Source organism: Syngnathus floridae, chromosome 2 (genome assembly GCF_059516105.1).
Source record: "Syngnathus floridae isolate MCC-2025c chromosome 2, RoL_Sflo_1.0, whole genome shotgun sequence".
In the NCBI taxonomy this organism is placed as follows: domain Eukaryota; kingdom Metazoa; phylum Chordata; class Actinopteri; order Syngnathiformes; family Syngnathidae; genus Syngnathus; species Syngnathus floridae.
The window spans coordinates 7,852,115-7,871,100 of NC_142414.1; the positions used below are offsets into that span (position 1 = coordinate 7,852,115).

The following is an 18,986-nucleotide window of genomic DNA, read 5'->3' on the forward strand; positions in this document are numbered from 1 at the left end:
CCCCGCAACACAAGAATGGCAGTTTTATGAAATATGTTGACATTCCACACACAATTGGTGGAGAAAATGACGTTATGCTGCTAATGGCCATTTCATTTTTTAGCATGAAAGATCCCGATGTACATGTATGGCAAAAATGCTTGAGGCATTGTTAACCGAACAACCCTGATACTTGCGCTTATGTCGCCCTCTGGTGGAATTTATGCGTAAACTGATTGCACTTCTCCAAGTTTTGACAAAAAAAAAACCCAAAAATTATTGTAGCCGCTTCCAAGTACCACCATCACGACGACCGACATTAAAATACGATGAACTGTGTACCTAAACAAAAGGTTAAAATAATGGCTTCAAATATAATAAAACATTTTAAATGCAAAACACTTTTACAATTTTAGTAATCCCTCTTCATTTTTCACTCCATCGAAGGTTATTTGCATTCATTTTAATGTCTTTGTAATTGTATGCTATGTTTTGAATAAATCGTATTTTTTTGTAAAACTTAAAAATGATTTAATAGTAACTTTTGTCACGCACACAAAGCTTTGTATAAAATTATAACCAGTCAAAAGCAACAGAAAACAATTCCTAAATGTATTGCTATGTCTTTAAATAGTTCCAACATGTCAAACATTTAGGGAAAAAAAAACATACATTTGCAAACATAATGCAACAAAGCACTCAGTGGACAAATATCAACCAGCATTGGATATTATGAAACTATTGAGCAGTCTAGATGGTTTCAGAAAGCATCTGCGTTTGGCATTTCAATAAATAATTTTAAGAAAGTGAAACAAGTTGGCAAACTAAACAGTTAAGCGACGCCGTAGGTTTGTGCATCAGGTTTGAAGGTATAAAACGGCTCCGACTATTTTGCGTACAATTTCACAGAAATATTTGTCACAGCATTAAAAAGAGCTACTTCGACTTGAATATGGAATACAGCGCTTACATTTTAACTTCAGGCAAAACGTTACCCTTCGTGAGAACCCTAAAAAGCGTTTGGAGAACCTCAGGACATGGTGCGACTTAATGGGGGGCCTTTTTGGCAGGGCGAAGAGAAACGATCACTTTCTTTCAAAGGAAAACCGACTCCGGCTCCATTGTTACATGTCCGAGATGTGTGCATCAGAATCAGTTGGTTGTCATGGAAACGCTCCCCGCAAAGAAGCGAATTAAACTGACACGGCCGGCCGTAAGGGAATGCAGCCGTCCATCTCCAGTGACTCAGGCCACCCTTCGTATTTGTTGTTACTCTTGCTGTTCTTCATGCGCTAATGGGAACGACAAACCAAACAGATCTGATGTCAACCACACGGAAAGATGAGATTCCCGCCGACAATGCTGTATGCTGTGGTTGTTTTTGTGCCAAATAAAATGAACACAACTACTAGAGTAGAACAAGATCATTCAAATCCAAATTAATTCCATTGTCCGTTAATAAATAAACTGATGAGTTACATTTATTATTGCCTACCTGCTCAAATGGACTCTTGTTCTCGATGCCCTTGGCGCCAACAAACACCCAGCTGTCCCGAAAAGCCAATTCCTTGATGGCGGTGCTCCCGAGCTCCTCAAACATACGCCGAGACTCTGCATTCAACCTGGCGATGAAAAAAGTGGGGGGCCGGACTATAAATGAATACAGTGAGGAGCTTAAAAAAAAAATTAATAGGGGACTCAAAACGGATCCTGGGGGTACTCCGTAGTGTACTGCTAAAGAGGGTGCCGCAAAATCATAGCGATGAAATGGGTTAAGGTAATAACGTATGTGTGACACTAGCCATGATGCGCTTGGTGCACTCTTACTTTGTAGCAGGATCATCAAAAGAGGCCACAAACACCAGTGTTCCCTCGTGGAGCGGCCGCAGATATTTCAATAGGTCCGAAACATCTGACAAACATCACGTGAGCCATGAATTGGTCAGTCAGAGTCATTTGCACCTAATATCACATTTACAATGGCACCTTGAAGACGACCATGGAACTGATTGTGGTCAAACATCAATTTGCTACTGCAAAGTGGACAATGTCAATTTTTATTACCTCCTGCCCACATGTCAAAGGTCTTGGTTTCCAAAGGTTCACCGGTCACCCCTAAAAAAAAAAAAAAAGTGTGTAAAACTGAGCGCGCGTCACAAACCGCTCGGTTCATTGTACCGTTCACCAAAGCGATGTTTAATCCTCGGCCGATGTTGTTTTTCACGCTGCTTAATAACCTGTGCGTCAGTGAGACAAAACAGACACTCAGCTTGAGTGGCGTCCAGATGAACGGGAGGACAGACGAGAACAAAGTGTGCTTGCTGTCATCTACTCAAACAGGGGGAAGCAAATGAACTCCAAGAGGTGGTGACACAAAGCAGCAAATCTCACATCTTGTCCTCCAGACAGATTTTGGGCCCGATGATGTTAGCAGCTCCCGACACCAGGCGGAAAGCCAGATGTTTGGGCGGGCACGCTGCAGAAAGGCCGCATTTATACCTGCGGGGCCGAATGTCAGCTTCATAAAAAAAAAAGGAGAAAGATCAAGATGTTACTTGTGGGGGAGGGGTTTGTCCCTCCTTTTCCCATCCCACTGTTGATGGACCATTGATAAGTAAACATCTTCTCTCTATTTATGACCATTATCATAATTATTAATATTTAAAAGCATATAGAATCTATTAATGCAGCCGTACCTGCTGTTGGTTCCTGACTTGCACCTGAAAAAAAAAAAAAGCAGAGGGGGGCGTCACACATACATGCATACATAGATACATATACGTATTTCCATTACATAAATATTGTACGTTTGAAAGAAATTCTGGCATCACTCTGTTTGCCTTGTGGAAATTCTGAATGTCCCGCCTCACCAGGCACAAATCTCATCGCATCTCACCGAGACAACAGAAACGTTGCCATGACGACGATGATAACGCTGTCAGAGCTCTGACAACATTTGGCTTTGCGAGATAAGATGTCAGACAAAAGTAGTGATTTGCTAAACTGTTTGTGGGTGTGTATCCTTGTAAAGAGTCGTAATGGTGGTGCGGCATTCCTTACTATTGAGGAAATGGCGCACGAATGAAGCACTGTCGCCTCCAAACAACGTGCTTGCAAGGAGCCACGTGAGTCCCACCAAGAGGAGCACAGCCACGACGCGCACGGGGCCTGCCGAGTCAAATGGAAGACACCGGGTGAGAAAATGGTGAGAAGAAAAAAAAATAAAAAATCCAAACCTACCTGTTAATCTCATGATTTGCTTTCTCGTGGTCATGGACTGGCGTGGGAGGAAAAACAAGTGGTTGGTTAACGAGCATTTTTTCCCCTGGGGCTTGTCAAATAAAAGTTTTCCATTTGTCACGCTGAAATAGACAACTTTGTTAAACATCAGCAACAGATAAACTAACAAATATATGTACAGATAGCATGCACTAAATAATCTTTCTTTAATAAGGAAAACTAGCATGCAATAAGATTCAATTGCATAAAAACAGATGGTTGTTGTTGATGCCAGGGGATGTTGAGAATAATTTTCAACTGTGGCCATGAGACATGTTTCTGATTAAGGGCTATATAAATAAAATTGACTCTCTCTCTCTCTGTTTAACGATTAACATTTTAAATTGATGATTTGTAACGCCATGACGCTGCTGATATTTGCTAATCGATCTATGGAGTTTCCCATTATATTAGCATTAAACCACCATTAGACTTTAACGCAAAATTACGTGGCTATTTTAAATTACCAACTAACCCTAACCTATTAGACTTATTATTCTCTTTCCATGTTTAGTACAATGTAGGTATCATTTTAATCCTCCCTTTCTTAATAAATTGTTGGAACGCGTAAACATGTGTTTTACGCGTTCCTTACGCGTTCCAAGTGTTATTTTAAAACAATACAGTTTCTTGACTTTAACATAAGAAAAAAAAAAAGGCGGGTCGCGACTTTTGCGCCTGAGTGACAAACTTCAAACATTTAAAGCGAAATAAATTCGCGATTTAACGACATATTATTTGCAAGCATGACACGACCGTCGAGGTGCCGTTTGTAAGCTTCAGTCAAGTGTTGCGTTTTTGGTTGTCGTCACTAACCTGGAATTAAGGAACAAGCGTCGTTCGCCAGAAAAGTTGAACTACTTTTTCCGCAGCTTCCTCATTTGGGCATGTGTCGTGGGTACGGCTCAAGCAAATATTTGCACGCAAATACACGCGTGTTTCTTTCCGTATTCGTAATACAGGTGCGGGGAGAAGAAACGCAGCAGATTACATTTAAATCATGTCGATTATTTTCCGGAAATATCAACTCCTCCTGCACGGAGCATGCGCATCTAACGTCACGTGATTGGCCGTCTCAAGATTTCCGCAATCCACCCTAAATCTTTAAAGTACGTTTTTATAGACATTAAATCACAACAGCACGAACTAGACGTTTCATTGGACAAATAGTAAATGCATAAAAATTGCATTAAGGTTAAAAAATAAATAAAGGAATAAAACTACTATTTCTCTTTTCTTGTACCGCTAGTACTAACCCAAGATGGCTGCTCCCTGTGCCGCATTCTCCATGTCCAAAATAATCCAACCTTTCCGGGCTGGAATTGCTGGAAACGCGATTAAAGTAAGGCGACAAACCTTTCTTTTATATAAGGTCCGAACTAATGTGCGTGGGTTCTATGTCGAACTCTTTTTATGATCATTGTGGTGGCACAAGGTCAAACCACGATAATCTAATAATCTACAGTATTTTACTCGTCAAATAATGACTGATTTTTATTTTTATTCTTCAGGTATTTGGACCAACAGTCACAAGTCACAGGAATAAGACGGTGTTGACTGTGAGTGTTTTAATCTAACGTGTCAGTGTGAATACAAGTGGGGCTTTCTTGTCCCTTAATCTGGTCACACGGATTAAAATGTCATGTGTGTGAATCTGTTTTGGTTTTAACTTTACAAATTGATCTGTTTTTTTTAACGTTTCATCTGCTTTCCTTGCTGCTCATCTGCATCCAAAGGGAAGTAACATTGTAAGTATGGGACGGGTACACAGTAATTGCAAATGTTTATTTTAACATTTTAAACATGGCTCTTAAATGTCTCTGCATTAGCACAGCTGTCACGTTGTTCACAAGAAGTCTTAAAATACATCAAATTATACTTTAACAGATGTTCACAAGAGAGATAAAAGTCACAATTTGTTGCATCTAATTTGTCACAGCCGCCTCCAGCAAAGTATGGCGGCAGACATACTGTCACTCTAATCCCTGGAGATGGAATCGGTCCAGAGCTGTTTAGTCACGTCAGGGAAGTGTTCAGGTTGGTCAGACTAAAAAACAAGTAAAGTAGAGCCATGCAGCCACAGAGCTTTTGCTTCACCCTGTGTCTTATCTGTAGGTTCAGCTGTGTCCCTGTGGACTTTGAGGTGGTCCAGGTCAATTCCGCCTTGGAGACCGAAGATGACATCAATAACGCCATCACTGCCATTCGCCGTAATGGAGTAGCCCTCAAAGGTGAGTTGTTTTCTCTGTCATCAGTTTTTATCCATTCCTTTAGCTTTTTTTTTGTCATATTTAAGTGATCATTAACTGAAATCAATATTTTATGCAAACATAAAACAACCCATATGCAGAATGTAACTACATAGATTTTCCTTTGGAAAGTCAACTTAGCTGAATGCTAACACACAATGCAAAACAGCATAGGCAGGCTCACGAATAGCATTTCTAATGATATCAATACTAACGGTGGCGCAACACATGTAGACATAAGTTGTATCATCATGTCAATCCTTAATTCTCCTGCCAGGTAACATAGAAACCAGGCATAACATGCCCCCGTCTGTCAAATCCGGGAACAATCTTCTTCGGTAAGTTTTAAATGTTAGGTCGACATTGTTTTATTCACGTTCGTAGCTTCATAATTTCCATAATGTGTCTACAGCACGAGTTTGGACCTGTATGCCAACGTGATGCACTGTCAGTCCCTGCCCGGCGTCCAGACTCGCCACAAGAACATCGACATCTTGATCGTTCGGGAAAACACCGAGGGAGAGTACAGCAGTCTGGAGCACGAGGTGGGACCGATCCTTCTCCTCCCTGTTAGCTTGCTGTAAAGACTCAGCTCTCTTTCAGAGCGTCTCCGGTGTTGTGGAGTCTCTTAAGATAATCACGAGGAACAATTCGCTCCGAATTGCCGAGTACGCCTTCCGGCTGGCCAGAGAGAAAGGCCGACGCAGGGTGACGGCTATCCACAAGGCTAACATCATGTGAGTTGTGCGCGCGATTCTTCTCTCCTGGATTTGGCTAACTGTTGCGCGGCCGCCAACAGGAAGCTAGGCGACGGCTTGTTCCTGCAGTGTTGCAAGGAGGTGGCCTCGGGATACCCCGACATCACCTTCGATAGCATGATTGTGGACAACACCACCATGCAGGTGAGGGAGAGAACATGCAAAATGGCCGAGTTGGCAGCAAGTTGCGGACCCGTCTGACTGTGCCTCCAGCTGGTGTCCAAGCCGCAGCAGTTTGACGTGATGGTGATGCCCAACCTGTACGGCAACGTGGTGAGCAACGTGTGCGCCGGCCTGGTGGGAGGACCTGGCCTGGTGCCCGGCGCCAATTACGGCCAAAACTACGCCGTTTTTGAAACGGTGAGCGTTCCGGAGCACCTCGGAAGAAAATTGCACCAAACTTATTAAGATTTTTTTTTCCTCCAGGCCACAAGGAACACGGGGAAAAGTATCGCAAACAAGAACATTGCCAATCCCACCGCCCTGCTGCTCGCTAGCTGCATGATGCTCGACCATCTTAAGTAGGTCCTCACGCTTTCTGCCTTCTTCTGCCGTGCGCCTCCTTCAACGCATTTTTGCTTTCCTCCAGGCTTTACGATCACGCAAACCTAATCCGCAATGCAGTACTCACAACCATGAATGAAACTCGGGTGAGTCCTGCTCCCCCTGACATGCCCTTTGCTGTGCTCCCCTTTAACACAATGTTGTTGTGGTTCAGTTGCACACAGCGGACATCGGCGGCCAGGGCACCACGTCCGAAGTGGTTCAGTCCATCATGCGAATCATCCAAAGCAAAGGACAACGCACAGCTGAGATGTAAGCGTCCATAGCGGGCGCACATATCTATGTCGTATTCCATAAAAGCAGACTTTAGCTCGAAAATGGTAAATGGTATACTGTAAGTGTGTTCACAAATTGTAAAGGTTAAATGAGAGTTGATAGCGAAAGACTTGACTTCGTGGATCACAATTCACGACTTGCTGCTGTGCTGTAACTTATACAAAATTTCGCTCGACTTAAACTGTACTATTTTGTATGTCGACATCATATCATCAAAGCATCTTAATGTAAACTGCACAAATAAACCTGCTTTTTGTCTCCAATGAATCTCGACTTTAATGGTGTATGATTGTGCTCTAACATAATATCAATACAGAATAATTAATGTGGAATTGTCCTTTTTAAGCTGCTTCAATATGATCAAAACAAATCGGTCACATGAGCAAGTCTATTGGAGCATTTAGAAAAAAAAAAGCGACTTTGAGTCATCAATAAATAAGCTAGAGCATCTGTTTAGAGCAACTTTTGCCAGGGCTCCTTTCTGACAAATTGGCTTTTACAACTTGCTATATTTCCATTTTACCGCTAGGGGGCAGAAGCTCCCTGTTGTATTCCGAGATGACGAAAACTGCTGAGAATGGTCTACACGCATACGGAGACTGGAAGCTAAAACAATGAACTTGCATCAACAAGACATCCTTGGCAGAAAACTTGCTTAAACGTAATTGAGAGAGAGAGACAGAGAGAGACAGAGAGAGACAGAGAGAGTCAGAGAGAGACAGAGAGAGATATAGATAGATAGAGATAGAGAGATAGAGAGATAGATAGATAGATAGATATAGATAGATAGAGTGATAGATAGATAGAGATAGAGATAGAGATAGAGAGAGAGAGAGAGAGAGAGAGAGAGAGAGAGAGAGAGAGAGAGAGAGAGATTTTTCAGCAAGTTGTGTTTTCAAACATAACGTGACATCCGCAAATAAGGTTATGCGACACCTCTCCCGAAAAAGGGCGCAACCAAACCCTGTGCTGGTGCCACCGACTTTTTTTAGTTGGCCGCAGCAGAGCTACCAGTGCAAAAGTTAGTGTCCAGACCCGCTCTGGAACCAAAGCTGGGACCAGCTGGCCAGTGGATTGCGCAGCAGGGGCGGGGGGGGGCGAGGGAGGATGTCGCAACAGACCCCTGGCCACTTGATCATCATGGCCAGCGTTCAGTGGAAAACTCCTAAGGGCCCAACTGTCTTTGTAACTAAATACTATGCAGTATTCCCATGTGGTCACCTCTTGCATCATAAAACCCCGTTAAGTCCTCAGCTGTACTCACACGTTCCGGGGTAGGGTCAAGGTGCATTCAATGGCTTCTCACAAAGTGGAACATCCCAAAGTATATTAAAAAAATAATAATAATTGCAATTGATGCACCAAACAGCAATGACTGGTACTTGAGCACATTGCAGGAGTCACAGGAAATATTTGAGAATTCACGCGAAGCACTAAAATCAGAACAGCGGGTCGTTTTTATGGTTCAGGCGGGGCTGGTACTTAGAGAGGAGGGCAGGAATGCTCCAAGATGAGCAAATGGAGGAAAATGACACTTTTCAAGAGCTAGCTGCTGGCTAGCGCCTCTCGACGAGCCACGCAAAGCTCCAATGGGATCGATAAGAAACTAAGTAGCACACATTTATCAGCAAATTGTCTTTTCAAACATGAGGCGGACACACTCACAGCATTTGAGAGCTGAGACAACAACTTGAAGCCTCCTTTCAAACACAATACTTGGCAATTTGTGTTAGCATCCGAATTTGGCAGGACTTCGATGTGTCAAATTTATAAATTCAACATTTATGTTTCACTTGACAGGAAATTCAAACAAGCGAGTCAATCTTAAGTTATCTGCTTTTTTGTAAAAGTGCCATCTGAACTTGTGTCTTACTCTTACAAAACTATGATTGCGTTTCACATTACGTCTCGTAACAAATGCCTCCATTGTGGACGCTCAGACCTCGCTTAACTCGTGGTAGATATTCTTCTCTTTTATCCAAGATAATAAAAATACAAAGACGGCACAGATAATCCATTTAATGGCGGCCAAAATGAGCTCCAGTGTGTTGCCTGGCAGTTTGCGTCAGAGCAGCAGTAGTTCCGAGTCGAAATAAATAAGTAATCGAGGGTCGAATGTGTTTTAACTCCAAATTGTTCAGCTTGGCAAAATGGTCAACTTGTTTTTGAGGTCGAAGCAGGTGCTTTTACTTGGAAGGAACCATGCTGCTTACATGCAATCCAAAATACATCCATCACTTGTTGACTCATTCCAAAGTTATTTTTTCCGTGACTTGTATTTCCTTGTCCTTCTTGCCCTTCTTCCATGGAGTGAAAGTATTCCGGCCGGTCGGACGTTTTTCGCTCCAGCTTTCGCTTGGATCTTGTCAATGTCCCGCTGTATCGAACGTTGCGCTTGGTGAGCGTATTTGCGGTCACGCTGAATGGCTCTTTTTTTTTTTTTTAAATGCCTTCTTATCCGATACCGAGCAGTACGTGAAAAGAACCCTAAGCAGAACATTGTCATTAATCAAGCTGCTTTTCCCAGATTTTGCCTTACAGCTGCAACCAGTCAGCCAACTCCATTCATCCCTAATGGAGCTAGCCCCACTACACACACACACACACACACACACATCTCAGCTCAACATACACAAGAGAATGCAAATACGTCAGCGGTCTGCTATTTGCTATCAAGCTGGTTGTATTTGGGGCCAGTATCTTCCTCAGCTGTGACGGGCCTAATCTATCATGACTAATGAGTCCAAATGTTGTGGAAAACAAATCAAATGGAACCCCATAAAAAAAGAGAGTGAGAATAAAAATGCCTTTGGAATATAAGTGGGGTGAAAGGAGGAGGAGCATAAAAAGATCCGTCTTGGCCATGTGGGCGAGCAAATCCTGAGTCGTATCTTTAACACCTCCTTCTTCATAATGAAAGCATAGAAAGCTCTTGGCTGCTGAAACCAGAAGGTCTTTGTCATCATTAGGGATCAGCCAGAAAAAAAAAAATCTGTCTTGCAATATATTGTTGCGGCCTCTGTTGGAATAACTAATCAATACACTAAAAGTGAATATCAATATTTTATGACAACACGAACCGATTTACTCCGTTGTCAGCGTCAGTACTTAATCTGCTACTTGATCTACTTAGCGTGCTAATTAACATCACATTTAGTGAGTTAAAAAAAAAAAAGCGCATGCTTGAACTGGATGCGCACGAGACAAAGAAGGCAGCTCAGTGGGGAGCCGGTTATCGATGGCCTATTTGTTCTCCTGGAAACAATTCTCCCTCTCTTGCCAATGTTCTCTCATGTTTGGATACGTAACTGCCGTCTGCCGGCAGTTGAGGAGTCCGTGCCAGAGTAACATTGCAGCCGGAGCGATCGCGCCGACCTCATGAAAACCTGGGTTGCGCTTGTCTGACGTCATCACAAGGCTCCCTTAAAACCGGAGCGTCTTGGCTCTTTTTCAGCCCCCCTCCCTTTGGGTGTCTGCACAAGTGTTTTTTTTTTCCCCCACGGTTGCTAAAGCAAAGTATTTATTCACGTTTTAATCAAATAAACGTGTGGCTATTTGCTACAAGCTAACCCATGCGTCCATTTCCCAGCGCGCAAATCGATTATTTAAAATTCCTCACAATCTGGAAATGACACCGAACGGCCACCAAAACTTTCAACACTGAGCTCAAATTCTGTCCATAAAACACAAAAACAGCAAAATTAAGATTTATCTGAAAAAGTCGAGACCCCCACGTTGGTTCTCCCCAGGTGAAGCGTCTCCAAAGACGAAAGCATGTGCGTAAAGCCAGCAGAAAACACAACTTTGATTATTTTTGGGGCCCTGCTCTTGGCGTTTGCGGACCGAATGAATGGAAGGGCCTGGAATAGCGTGTGACGAACCTTCACATGATTTCACGCGCATTCGTTTAATCGCTGCCAATGGCTGCGGGGAGCAATCCGAGCGTCACAGGAGCATAGCTGATCCTTGCTGGAGATTGTCGTTAAGTTAATAATAAAAAAAACAATGCTTGCCTTGGTATTGATGTGGGAGGGTAAATAAAAAAACATAAAAATCCCGAGATTTAGCCTTCAAAAGTTTTGGATTTGATTTTCCAAAATAAATCAATTATCCCTCAGAATGAATTCAAAAAGAAAAGACAAGCAGTTATTTATTTGGATCGCAGTTTTTCCCGGCAATTGGACAAATGCGCGGTCACTGCCGGTGCTGGTGCCAGGCCTGGATGATAAATGAGAATCTGTGGGATGCTTCTGAAGGGGGAATTTGGGGGGGGGGAAAGAATGAGGCAAACAAATCATTGGCGTTGTCAAGCCCTGATTAGATGAGCCCAAATTTGCAACAACAACAAGTTATACTTGCTAAAACTTGCAGATTCAAACCTAGACAACAAAGATGGCGGCAACCAAAGGAGAAAGACACACAGTCGAGCCCATTGTTTTGTCAATCTTCATTTTTCGGGAAATGCCCATGACTTTCAGAAATAGCTGGCTGACATTTTTGATATCTGCGTAGCGTCCCCCTGGCGTCAAAGCGCACTTTTTGAAGCTCATTGCTAATTTGAGTTGCAACGTGAAAATAGTATGCAGATTGATATCATGAGATTTTTTTTTTTAAGATCTTGTTTGCTCTGCAAGTCAAGCGTAAAAAAAGCCGGGGCAGGTCACGGCGTTGGCCCCGACGCAAAATGAGCAGCGTGCTCTAAGGATGAGCCGGGAGCTTCCTTCCATCTTGCAAGCCTTTTATCTTGAGAAAGCTGCGGCGGCGGCGGAGCCGGTCCGGAGGGGATGAAGCCGTAAATCCGGGCGGAATGAAGCGCTAAGCTGACTTGACTCTTCTCAGCCCATCTCCCGCCATTAGGCTTGATTTGCTGGGATGTATTTCTTGGCACTTGATCCTCTCTCCGGCTTTTGATTTTCTTGTAAGATGTCGGGAGAGTGACAAATGGAGGAGGAGACGCTTACGTGAAGCGATGAAGCCTGCCCCGAGCTTTACAAATACTTCACATCTTGACATTCTTTCGCTGATGCTTTCAGCGGGTCTGACACGGGCCCACTTCAAAGCCGGGCCGCCGATCGTCCCGTTGCTCGATACTGCGAAAACAACACGAGGCGACTCAAGACAACTGCGAATCCGACACCCGGCAAATAGACAATATGCTGACTGACACTCTTAATGTTTCATTGAGTGTAACAGGAGAGCGCCGCCATTTGCATCCATGCAAGTGCGTGCCCGCCAACAATGGCCGTGCGCTGCGGCCTCACCGCCTTGCACGGGAGATTTTCCATGCGCCATCCAAACATCTCCCCCCTCGGGGGAAAAACAGAAAGTTGAGCCCTTGTGTAATCACTGCTCTCGAATTCTGTTTGGTTTCTCCGCAAACGCTTCCATCTTGTTCTACGCATTACTCGTTGGCTCGAGAAAAGCGATGGAGCCGATGGAGGCGACTTCTTCTCGAGTCAGGAAAGACATCTCCATTGAATGATTGGATTTAAATGGTTGCAGGTGACGCACGATATGTCTGTGCCAGCCATTTTTTTTTTCTGCTCTCCGGTTCAAAATGTGCAAAAAGCCACTCGTCGTTTCTGAACACGTTTTGCATCGTCGATGAATTCCTGAACGCTTTGCTCTCAACTCTGTTTCCCGTCTTCTCTCACTTTTGTTTGTCGGACGTTTTTTTTTTTCTTCTCCCCTTTCTCACTTTGTCAGAAGCCTAGGAGCAATTTTCTTCTCTCGCGCAGCAAAGATGTGACCCCAAAAAGAAAAACTGACAGCAGAATATAAGCAGATGCCGTCAAGAAAACGCTCCCCCCAATCTCAGGAAACAATTTGGAGAACCCGTGGTCAAGCTTTTGTGTTTTTAAGGACTCTCTTCATTTCCCTTTCCTCCAATTTTGACTTTCCTCCATTTTTTTTCATGTTGTTTTAACAACTTTGCTGAACCTTTGTGGAAAAGTTCGACAAAAGAAATTGGTGGAGTTCAGAATCAGAAGTCAAGGAAAATAATTGTGCTTTTTTAGTAAGCACGACTAAAGATAAAATTGATTTGTAGTTTTCGTGGAGATGTTAACAAGAGTTGTTTGAGGGGGAAAACAGACGACTCGATGGATCGAATGTGGCCCTGCGGCTTGGCTCTTTCGAATTCAAAGTTTCGTTACGCTCGTCTAATTGAAACCACGTTGAGCTGTCAATCAAAGTCGGCCGCAACGCAAACATTTATCTGCCCATCAAGCCTGGCAGATCCGGAATCGCCTCCGTCGGGAGCAGGAAGAACCGGATTGGCTGTCAGTCACGGGGAAAAGACGTTCGTTCGTTCGTTCGCTCGCGGGGCATTGCGCGCAGATGAGCATCCTGGAAAAAGAAAAACAGACTGGGAGGGGCGGGGGGGACTGGGATTAAGAATCAGAGGGATCAAGCGGAAAGGGCAAGATGTTGGGAAATGGAAGGTGTGCGGTGTTTGTTTTTGTGTGGGGGGGGGGGCAGGAAAGGGGAGAGGCGGTGATGTCAGGCAGAAATCAAGACTCTTGAGCATTGTGCCCGTGGACCCTCGAGGAAAAAAAAAAAGCCTGACAGCACAACGTGATCATTGTGGGAGGCGATCGGGCGCAAGTGCAGCGCGTGTTTCCATTCAAAGTTTGTTTAGAGAAGCATGCCGAGCTAGTTCGCTGATGTGTACGTGTTGAAACCAATTTTTCATAGTTTCAAGACGAAAGTTGCCGCGCGGCGACATATTAGCAAATGTCCGGGTACAATAAATTATCGCCTGCTGCATCCAAATTGGATTGAATGTACTTTTATTTTTTTCAACCTGTCACATCTTATTTGTTGGCTATGATGTAACTTTATTTGACTTTGCATAAATTCATGTGCGCTCATAAACATGCACTTGCTTGGTACAGAGCGCTTGTTGTTGTTGGGAGAAAAGTGGAAAGTGGAGCAGGGGGCAAAAATGACGGAAACTTTTAAAATTGTTGATCTGGAGGGTTGAGATGCTGCCTGCCAGATTGCAGTTTTGCAATCCATTTTCCATCTCAGGGGAAAATAACAGAAAGGTTTTGTCCTTAGAGTAAAAGCGTTCAATGCACTTTTAAAGTGGAAAAAAAACAACCATTAGGATTACATGTTCTCCATTTTCAACATTTCAGTTTGCTCGTTCATTTGTAAGAAAAATAAAATAACATTTAGGTGGGGGTTGATATATATCATGTGACTAAATATAGGAAAATGTGACATAAGAGCTCTTGGCTTGAGAAGCAGCAATATATAAAGTGCTCATTTAGAGGACATTACTCGCAACGGTCACGTCTCCACCAATGTAGCCAGAAGAACTGTCACACGTCTTGCGTGTTCCAAAATACAAATCAAAACAATCTTGGCGAGCGTAACTTCTTGAGCTCATTTTCAGTTTCTTTGTTATTTCAATCCTGCGGGGCACCTCATCAATTCTAGAGAGCACTTGCAAAAAAAAAAAAAAAAAAAAATCAGTCTCCACTTGGTATGCATGTTGAAGTTCTCCCAGATTCATCTTGTTAGCAACAAATCCAGTTTTAGGTAGCGATGTCACGAGATCAAGACGAAATCTCGATCTTATGACCGAATCCGATTCTATCCGATCCTCACAAAAGATATCAGATCATTTTGAAAACAATCTGGCATCCATTCGGTATGACTTGCTAGTTTGCAACATGTTACTAATCTTCAATATGGAAGGATGAGAAGATGTAGTGAAGAGCCGAAGGCTCAACGTGAAGCCATTAGCTCACATTTGCTGTGAACCCTCGTACATCATGCATCTTCTGCAAAACAGGAGTGCAGATAGCTACCAGATGAGCCGCTGCGATTTGTTTAGAAAGCTCGGCCTCAATCCTCAAACATCTCCTAAAAAAAAAAAAATAGAGTGAGCCTGTGTTACACACAGAGATGGATGACGAGTCGCAGCTGGTGGAAAAAGAACAACTGATAAATTGACAATGGAAGAAATATCAATCTCACTTTTGGGCGCAAATCAGACCGAGCGGATCCTTGAGGAGAGACGCAAAGCTTTGGCGTCAACACGAGACTGTTCGAAAGTCATCCAATGAGAAAACATTGATCAAGCAAGCCATGGTTCGTACGTTGGGGAAAAAAAAAAGTTCATTTTTTGTAAAGAGCAAAGAAGGTCAAGCAACATTTCCATTCAGAATCAATGATTTGAAAAACAATTTGTGTTCCAAGCGCGGCTACGAATGAATTCAACTTGTATCTCAAGGCACCTCTGCGTTTGGTCCACTTAAATCTACTCATACTTGGATCCCAGATATTGAAATGCTCCATAACACACTAACTGAGTCGTTAATAAAAAATAATAATATATTTTGAGAGCGTCTGGACTCCGGCATGAATGATCGCCAGGAGAATTGATCCGATGTTGTTTTGAACGTAGGCCAAAAAAAACACGGAGGGGGGTCCCAGTTGGAAAAAGCAAAGCGCCAATTCTGCTGTGTACATTTCAACGTAGTTGGAGCGAAGCCGATTTAGCGTAGCTTGACGTCATCCATCTGATGATAATTACGATGATGATGTTTATTCATCTGCAGTGGTGGAAAACGCTTGAATGAGCTCAGTGTCGGAGGAGCCCGAGATCGAGCGAGGAAGAGGAAGTCCAAGACGGCGTGATGTATAGTGCTGCTCTGTTTTGGGACGTGAGGGAAGAGAGCGAGCCGTTTATGGGATGTCGTCCCGGCCGGGCGCATTTGCGCGGTCTGTGATCGTTCAATCGCTCCGTCATGTCAGCGCTGCCGCGAGGCGTGCATGCCATGGCGAATCATGCTGGGCGAGCTTCCGCATTCTTGCATTATTGTCATTCATCGGGAACGACTATAAGTAGATTTTATTGCTCTTTTCCGAGAATGAGAGGTCAACAAACAAAAACCGCTGGAGGCGACACAAGGTTCACGCAACGGTCTCCAAATCGGATCACTCGCTCTGATAAATGTTTGTATGTAATCGAATTACAAAAATGAACTGTAACCTGTTACACGACTAGGATGACATCATTTAATCTACAGTTACAATTTTGATGATTATACCGTTTTGTAAATAAGATCCACACCCAGACCATTTAGTAGTTGTGCGAAGGCAGCAGAGGGATCGATGGGAGGCTTCACACAACCACCTGGGTGTTCTGGAGAGTGTCATTTGAGTCCAAGATACGGGGTAAGATGAGATGTGGAAGCTATCTGGAGGATTTAGGAGCAGACAGAAGAAAGTACAATAAGGGGGGAGGGTGGGGTTATTACCTGGGTCAGGTGGGGAAAAAAGAAGCGCTCCTGACCACAGGTCCTTTGTCTAACTTTTCCTGCTTCTTGACTGGCGACCACTCTTGTAACCCGAAAACGATGAATATTGTATGTATTTAACATGATTTTTTTTCTGTTGCATTTGTTTAAATCAGTCATTTATTTATTCATTTATTTATTATATTTTCCTAAAATGTTTAATTTCTATTTTAATTATTTTTAGGTGTTTACTTATGTGTTTATTTATTTATTTATTTATTGTATTTTCTTAATATGTTTTATTTCTATTTGAATTATTTTTAGGTGTTGACTTATGTATGTGTTTATTTATTTATTTAATTATTCATTTATTCATTGACCTTTAAGTTTCCTGCAAGAAAAAAAAAAAAGACAATCTTCATTTGTACTTTGAGGTACGTATATATAGGTATATTTTGAGGTATATTTTTTTCCCACCCTGGTTCAGTATCTGGCAAAATGAAAAGAAGAAATCTGCAAAATTGAGGTGTATGAGAAGATAACAACAATGGAGTGAAGCAGGCAGCGTGACTATCCTGAGACTGATGACAGAGCGATGGAGAACACGATACGGCGTTGATTGGCGGAAACGCGGAGCACGATGGACAAGGGATAGCGCTCGCAAATCGACAGTCCAGGTGACTCGAACAACAAGCTAACCTTTAACCCGGGAATGCATTCCGAGGTGCGATGTCACTCCGAAAGCAGAATATCGGGACACAAGTCCGACTTCAAGGACTTCTCGAAATGAGCAATTTTTAGAACCTGCGCCAGGAGAATTTATAGAGTCCACAGACATGAGCACATACATGGAATGCATCACAAATGAGATCATGACAAACCAGATGCATCAATGCCGCAAGCTAGTGGGAGGGGGTGGGGGGGGTCTTCCTGAGCAGAACATCAACCAGCACAAAGTCAACAGCCGTTAGCATTAGCAAGGATGGAACCATTCACTAACCAAAAGTCAATTCCAAAACCAAAGCACGCTCATAAAACACAACTTTTGCGTCTTTGAGGAACTAATTCAGAATCTTCACTTGATGCTCCTTGATCAACTTGAACTTAGCACACTCCAAAGAATCCAATTCAAGTCCTTGAACATTCAACAAATATGTCTGCCAAGTCAACCGCCTCCTAGCGTGAGAAGCTAACGTAGCATTCCCCTCACGCCTTCCAACCCGACGATGGGTTTCTACAAAACGTCAACAAATACATCTGCCAACTCAATGGCCTGCTAGCGTGACAAGCTAACGTACCATTCCCCGCACATCTTCCAATCCGATGGGTTTCTACAAAATGTCAACAAATACATCTGCCAACTCAATCGCCTGCTAGCGTGAGACGTTAACGTAGCATTCCCCGCACATCTTCCGATCCGACGATGGGTTCTTACAAAACGTCAAAAGTGGCTTATTTTTGGGAGTCGGAAGACTGCTGAACTAGACGGACCGCGTTTGTGACCTTCGCAAACACTCGCAATCGCTTGCCCCTCAGGCTTGAGACTTGCTCTTTGTGCTGGACTTGCGCTGGGAACAAAATGGGGCCCTCCATGTCCAAAAGGAGCCAACGCAAACAGACAAGAGCAGTGGAAAAATCAATAGCTCTGCGGATAAGCTGCGATGAGCTCGGCGAGCTGGAAATAAAGCATCTTATTATGACTGAGTGCTTATTATGGATTCACACCAGATGAATCCAGCAGGACTGTCCGATACGTAGAAAACGGATCGGCTCCTTGCTTCGGTTTACGCCAACAGGTGTTGCGTGCCGCCCGCTCGTCCGGCCAAGACGTGGCCTTGATCAAAGCGGCCAAAACAAAGAAAAATCGCTTTGCCTTTCTTAACATTCCACTCAAACCCAAGCCCGATCTCTTTTTCCGAACCCACGGCAGCCTTGTTTGCAGAATGCGCCAGAATGCGAAGGAAGCCAAGAAAAATGGAAATTGGATTCAAGGACTGTGGGAGTACACGGCCTCCGATTGACGGCTGAGTCATTGCGACGTTTGTTGTAGTTGTTCCGATTTTGGATGATCGGTCGAAGAAAACAGCCTTCACTTTTATTTCTCGCGTAAATACGTGCCGACATGAATGGAGACCGTCCAGTCAGAAATCTCAGAACTGGGTCATATTATGGGATAGTTTATCCTAAGCCTTCCGTGTTCTCATAGCTGTGTGTAAACATCGCATCTCGAACCGGGGGGCATCGAAGTGTTTTGCTCAGACAGTCGACCCTGCCCAGAAAAGGCGGAAAAACGTTTTGCAGAGAGAGGCCACAAGGTGGCAGCAAACGACTACCCGCTTCCAAATGAAGCGACTCAACTCACTTCAAATTGCTTCTTTGGCACCATGGACTGTGAGCGTGCTCGTAATTCAAAGCATTCATATCTCAAGTTACCTTTCCCTGTTGAAATGAATGGAATGCCATTAATCTGTTCCTGCAAGCAACAAAAATGTTAAGAAATATTTGAACCAGTTTGAACCTCTTCTTGCAAATTACACTTCAAAATAAAATTGCTGATTTGATCTTGCACCAGAAAAACAATGCACCTTTGAAGACTCTGATGCAATCCAAGCTAAGTCAACACCTCC

The 18,986-nt window shown here is 43.4% G+C and overlaps 2 protein-coding genes across 7 annotated transcripts in view; one reads left to right on the top strand and one right to left on the bottom strand.

Annotated features, from left to right (window-relative positions):
* Window positions 1–577: 577 nt before the first annotated feature.
* fam3a (FAM3 metabolism regulating signaling molecule A) overlaps window positions 578–18,986 on the bottom strand; it is a 39,017-nt gene continuing 20,608 nt past the window's right edge. The window contains exons 1-10 of one of the 4 annotated variants that reach the window (XM_088369785.1): window positions 4,075–4,301; window positions 3,220–3,256; window positions 3,040–3,147; window positions 2,676–2,699; window positions 2,371–2,497; window positions 2,158–2,216; window positions 2,044–2,094; window positions 1,807–1,891; window positions 1,475–1,601; window positions 578–1,271 (exon numbers count right to left, since the gene is read on the bottom strand). In XM_088369785.1, coding sequence (XP_088225911.1) covers window positions 1,173–1,271; window positions 1,475–1,601; window positions 1,807–1,891; window positions 2,044–2,094; window positions 2,158–2,216; window positions 2,371–2,497; window positions 2,676–2,699; window positions 3,040–3,147; window positions 3,220–3,253 — 714 coding nt within the window. In that variant the 5' untranslated portion in view covers window positions 3,254–3,256; window positions 4,075–4,301 and the 3' untranslated portion in view covers window positions 578–1,172. Of the gene's footprint in view, window positions 1,272–1,474; window positions 1,602–1,806; window positions 1,892–2,043; window positions 2,217–2,370; window positions 2,498–2,675; window positions 2,700–3,039; window positions 3,148–3,219; window positions 3,342–4,074; window positions 4,306–18,986 lie in introns of those variants that run through there. The other 3 variants (XM_088369783.1, XM_088369782.1, XM_088369784.1) reach the window with 3 other exon arrangements.
* idh3g (isocitrate dehydrogenase (NAD(+)) 3 non-catalytic subunit gamma) lies at window positions 4,209–7,372 on the top strand. Of its 3 annotated transcripts, XM_088369770.1 has the most exons (14): window positions 4,209–4,367; window positions 4,508–4,600; window positions 4,770–4,817; window positions 4,995–5,006; window positions 5,198–5,295; window positions 5,374–5,489; window positions 5,785–5,845; window positions 5,920–6,052; window positions 6,111–6,244; window positions 6,307–6,409; window positions 6,479–6,625; window positions 6,692–6,786; window positions 6,855–6,915; window positions 6,984–7,372. In XM_088369770.1, exons 2-14 carry the CDS (start codon window positions 4,520–4,522, stop codon window positions 7,083–7,085), a joined length of 1,191 nt encoding a protein of 396 aa, XP_088225896.1. In that variant the 5' UTR covers window positions 4,209–4,367; window positions 4,508–4,519; the 3' UTR covers window positions 7,086–7,372. The 3 variants fall into 3 exon arrangements, with proteins under 3 accessions (XP_088225896.1, XP_088225895.1, XP_088225897.1); XM_088369769.1 differs by lacking the exon at window positions 4,209–4,367 and having other exon boundaries at window positions 4,377–4,600; XM_088369771.1 differs by lacking the exons at window positions 4,209–4,367; window positions 4,995–5,006 and having other exon boundaries at window positions 4,377–4,600.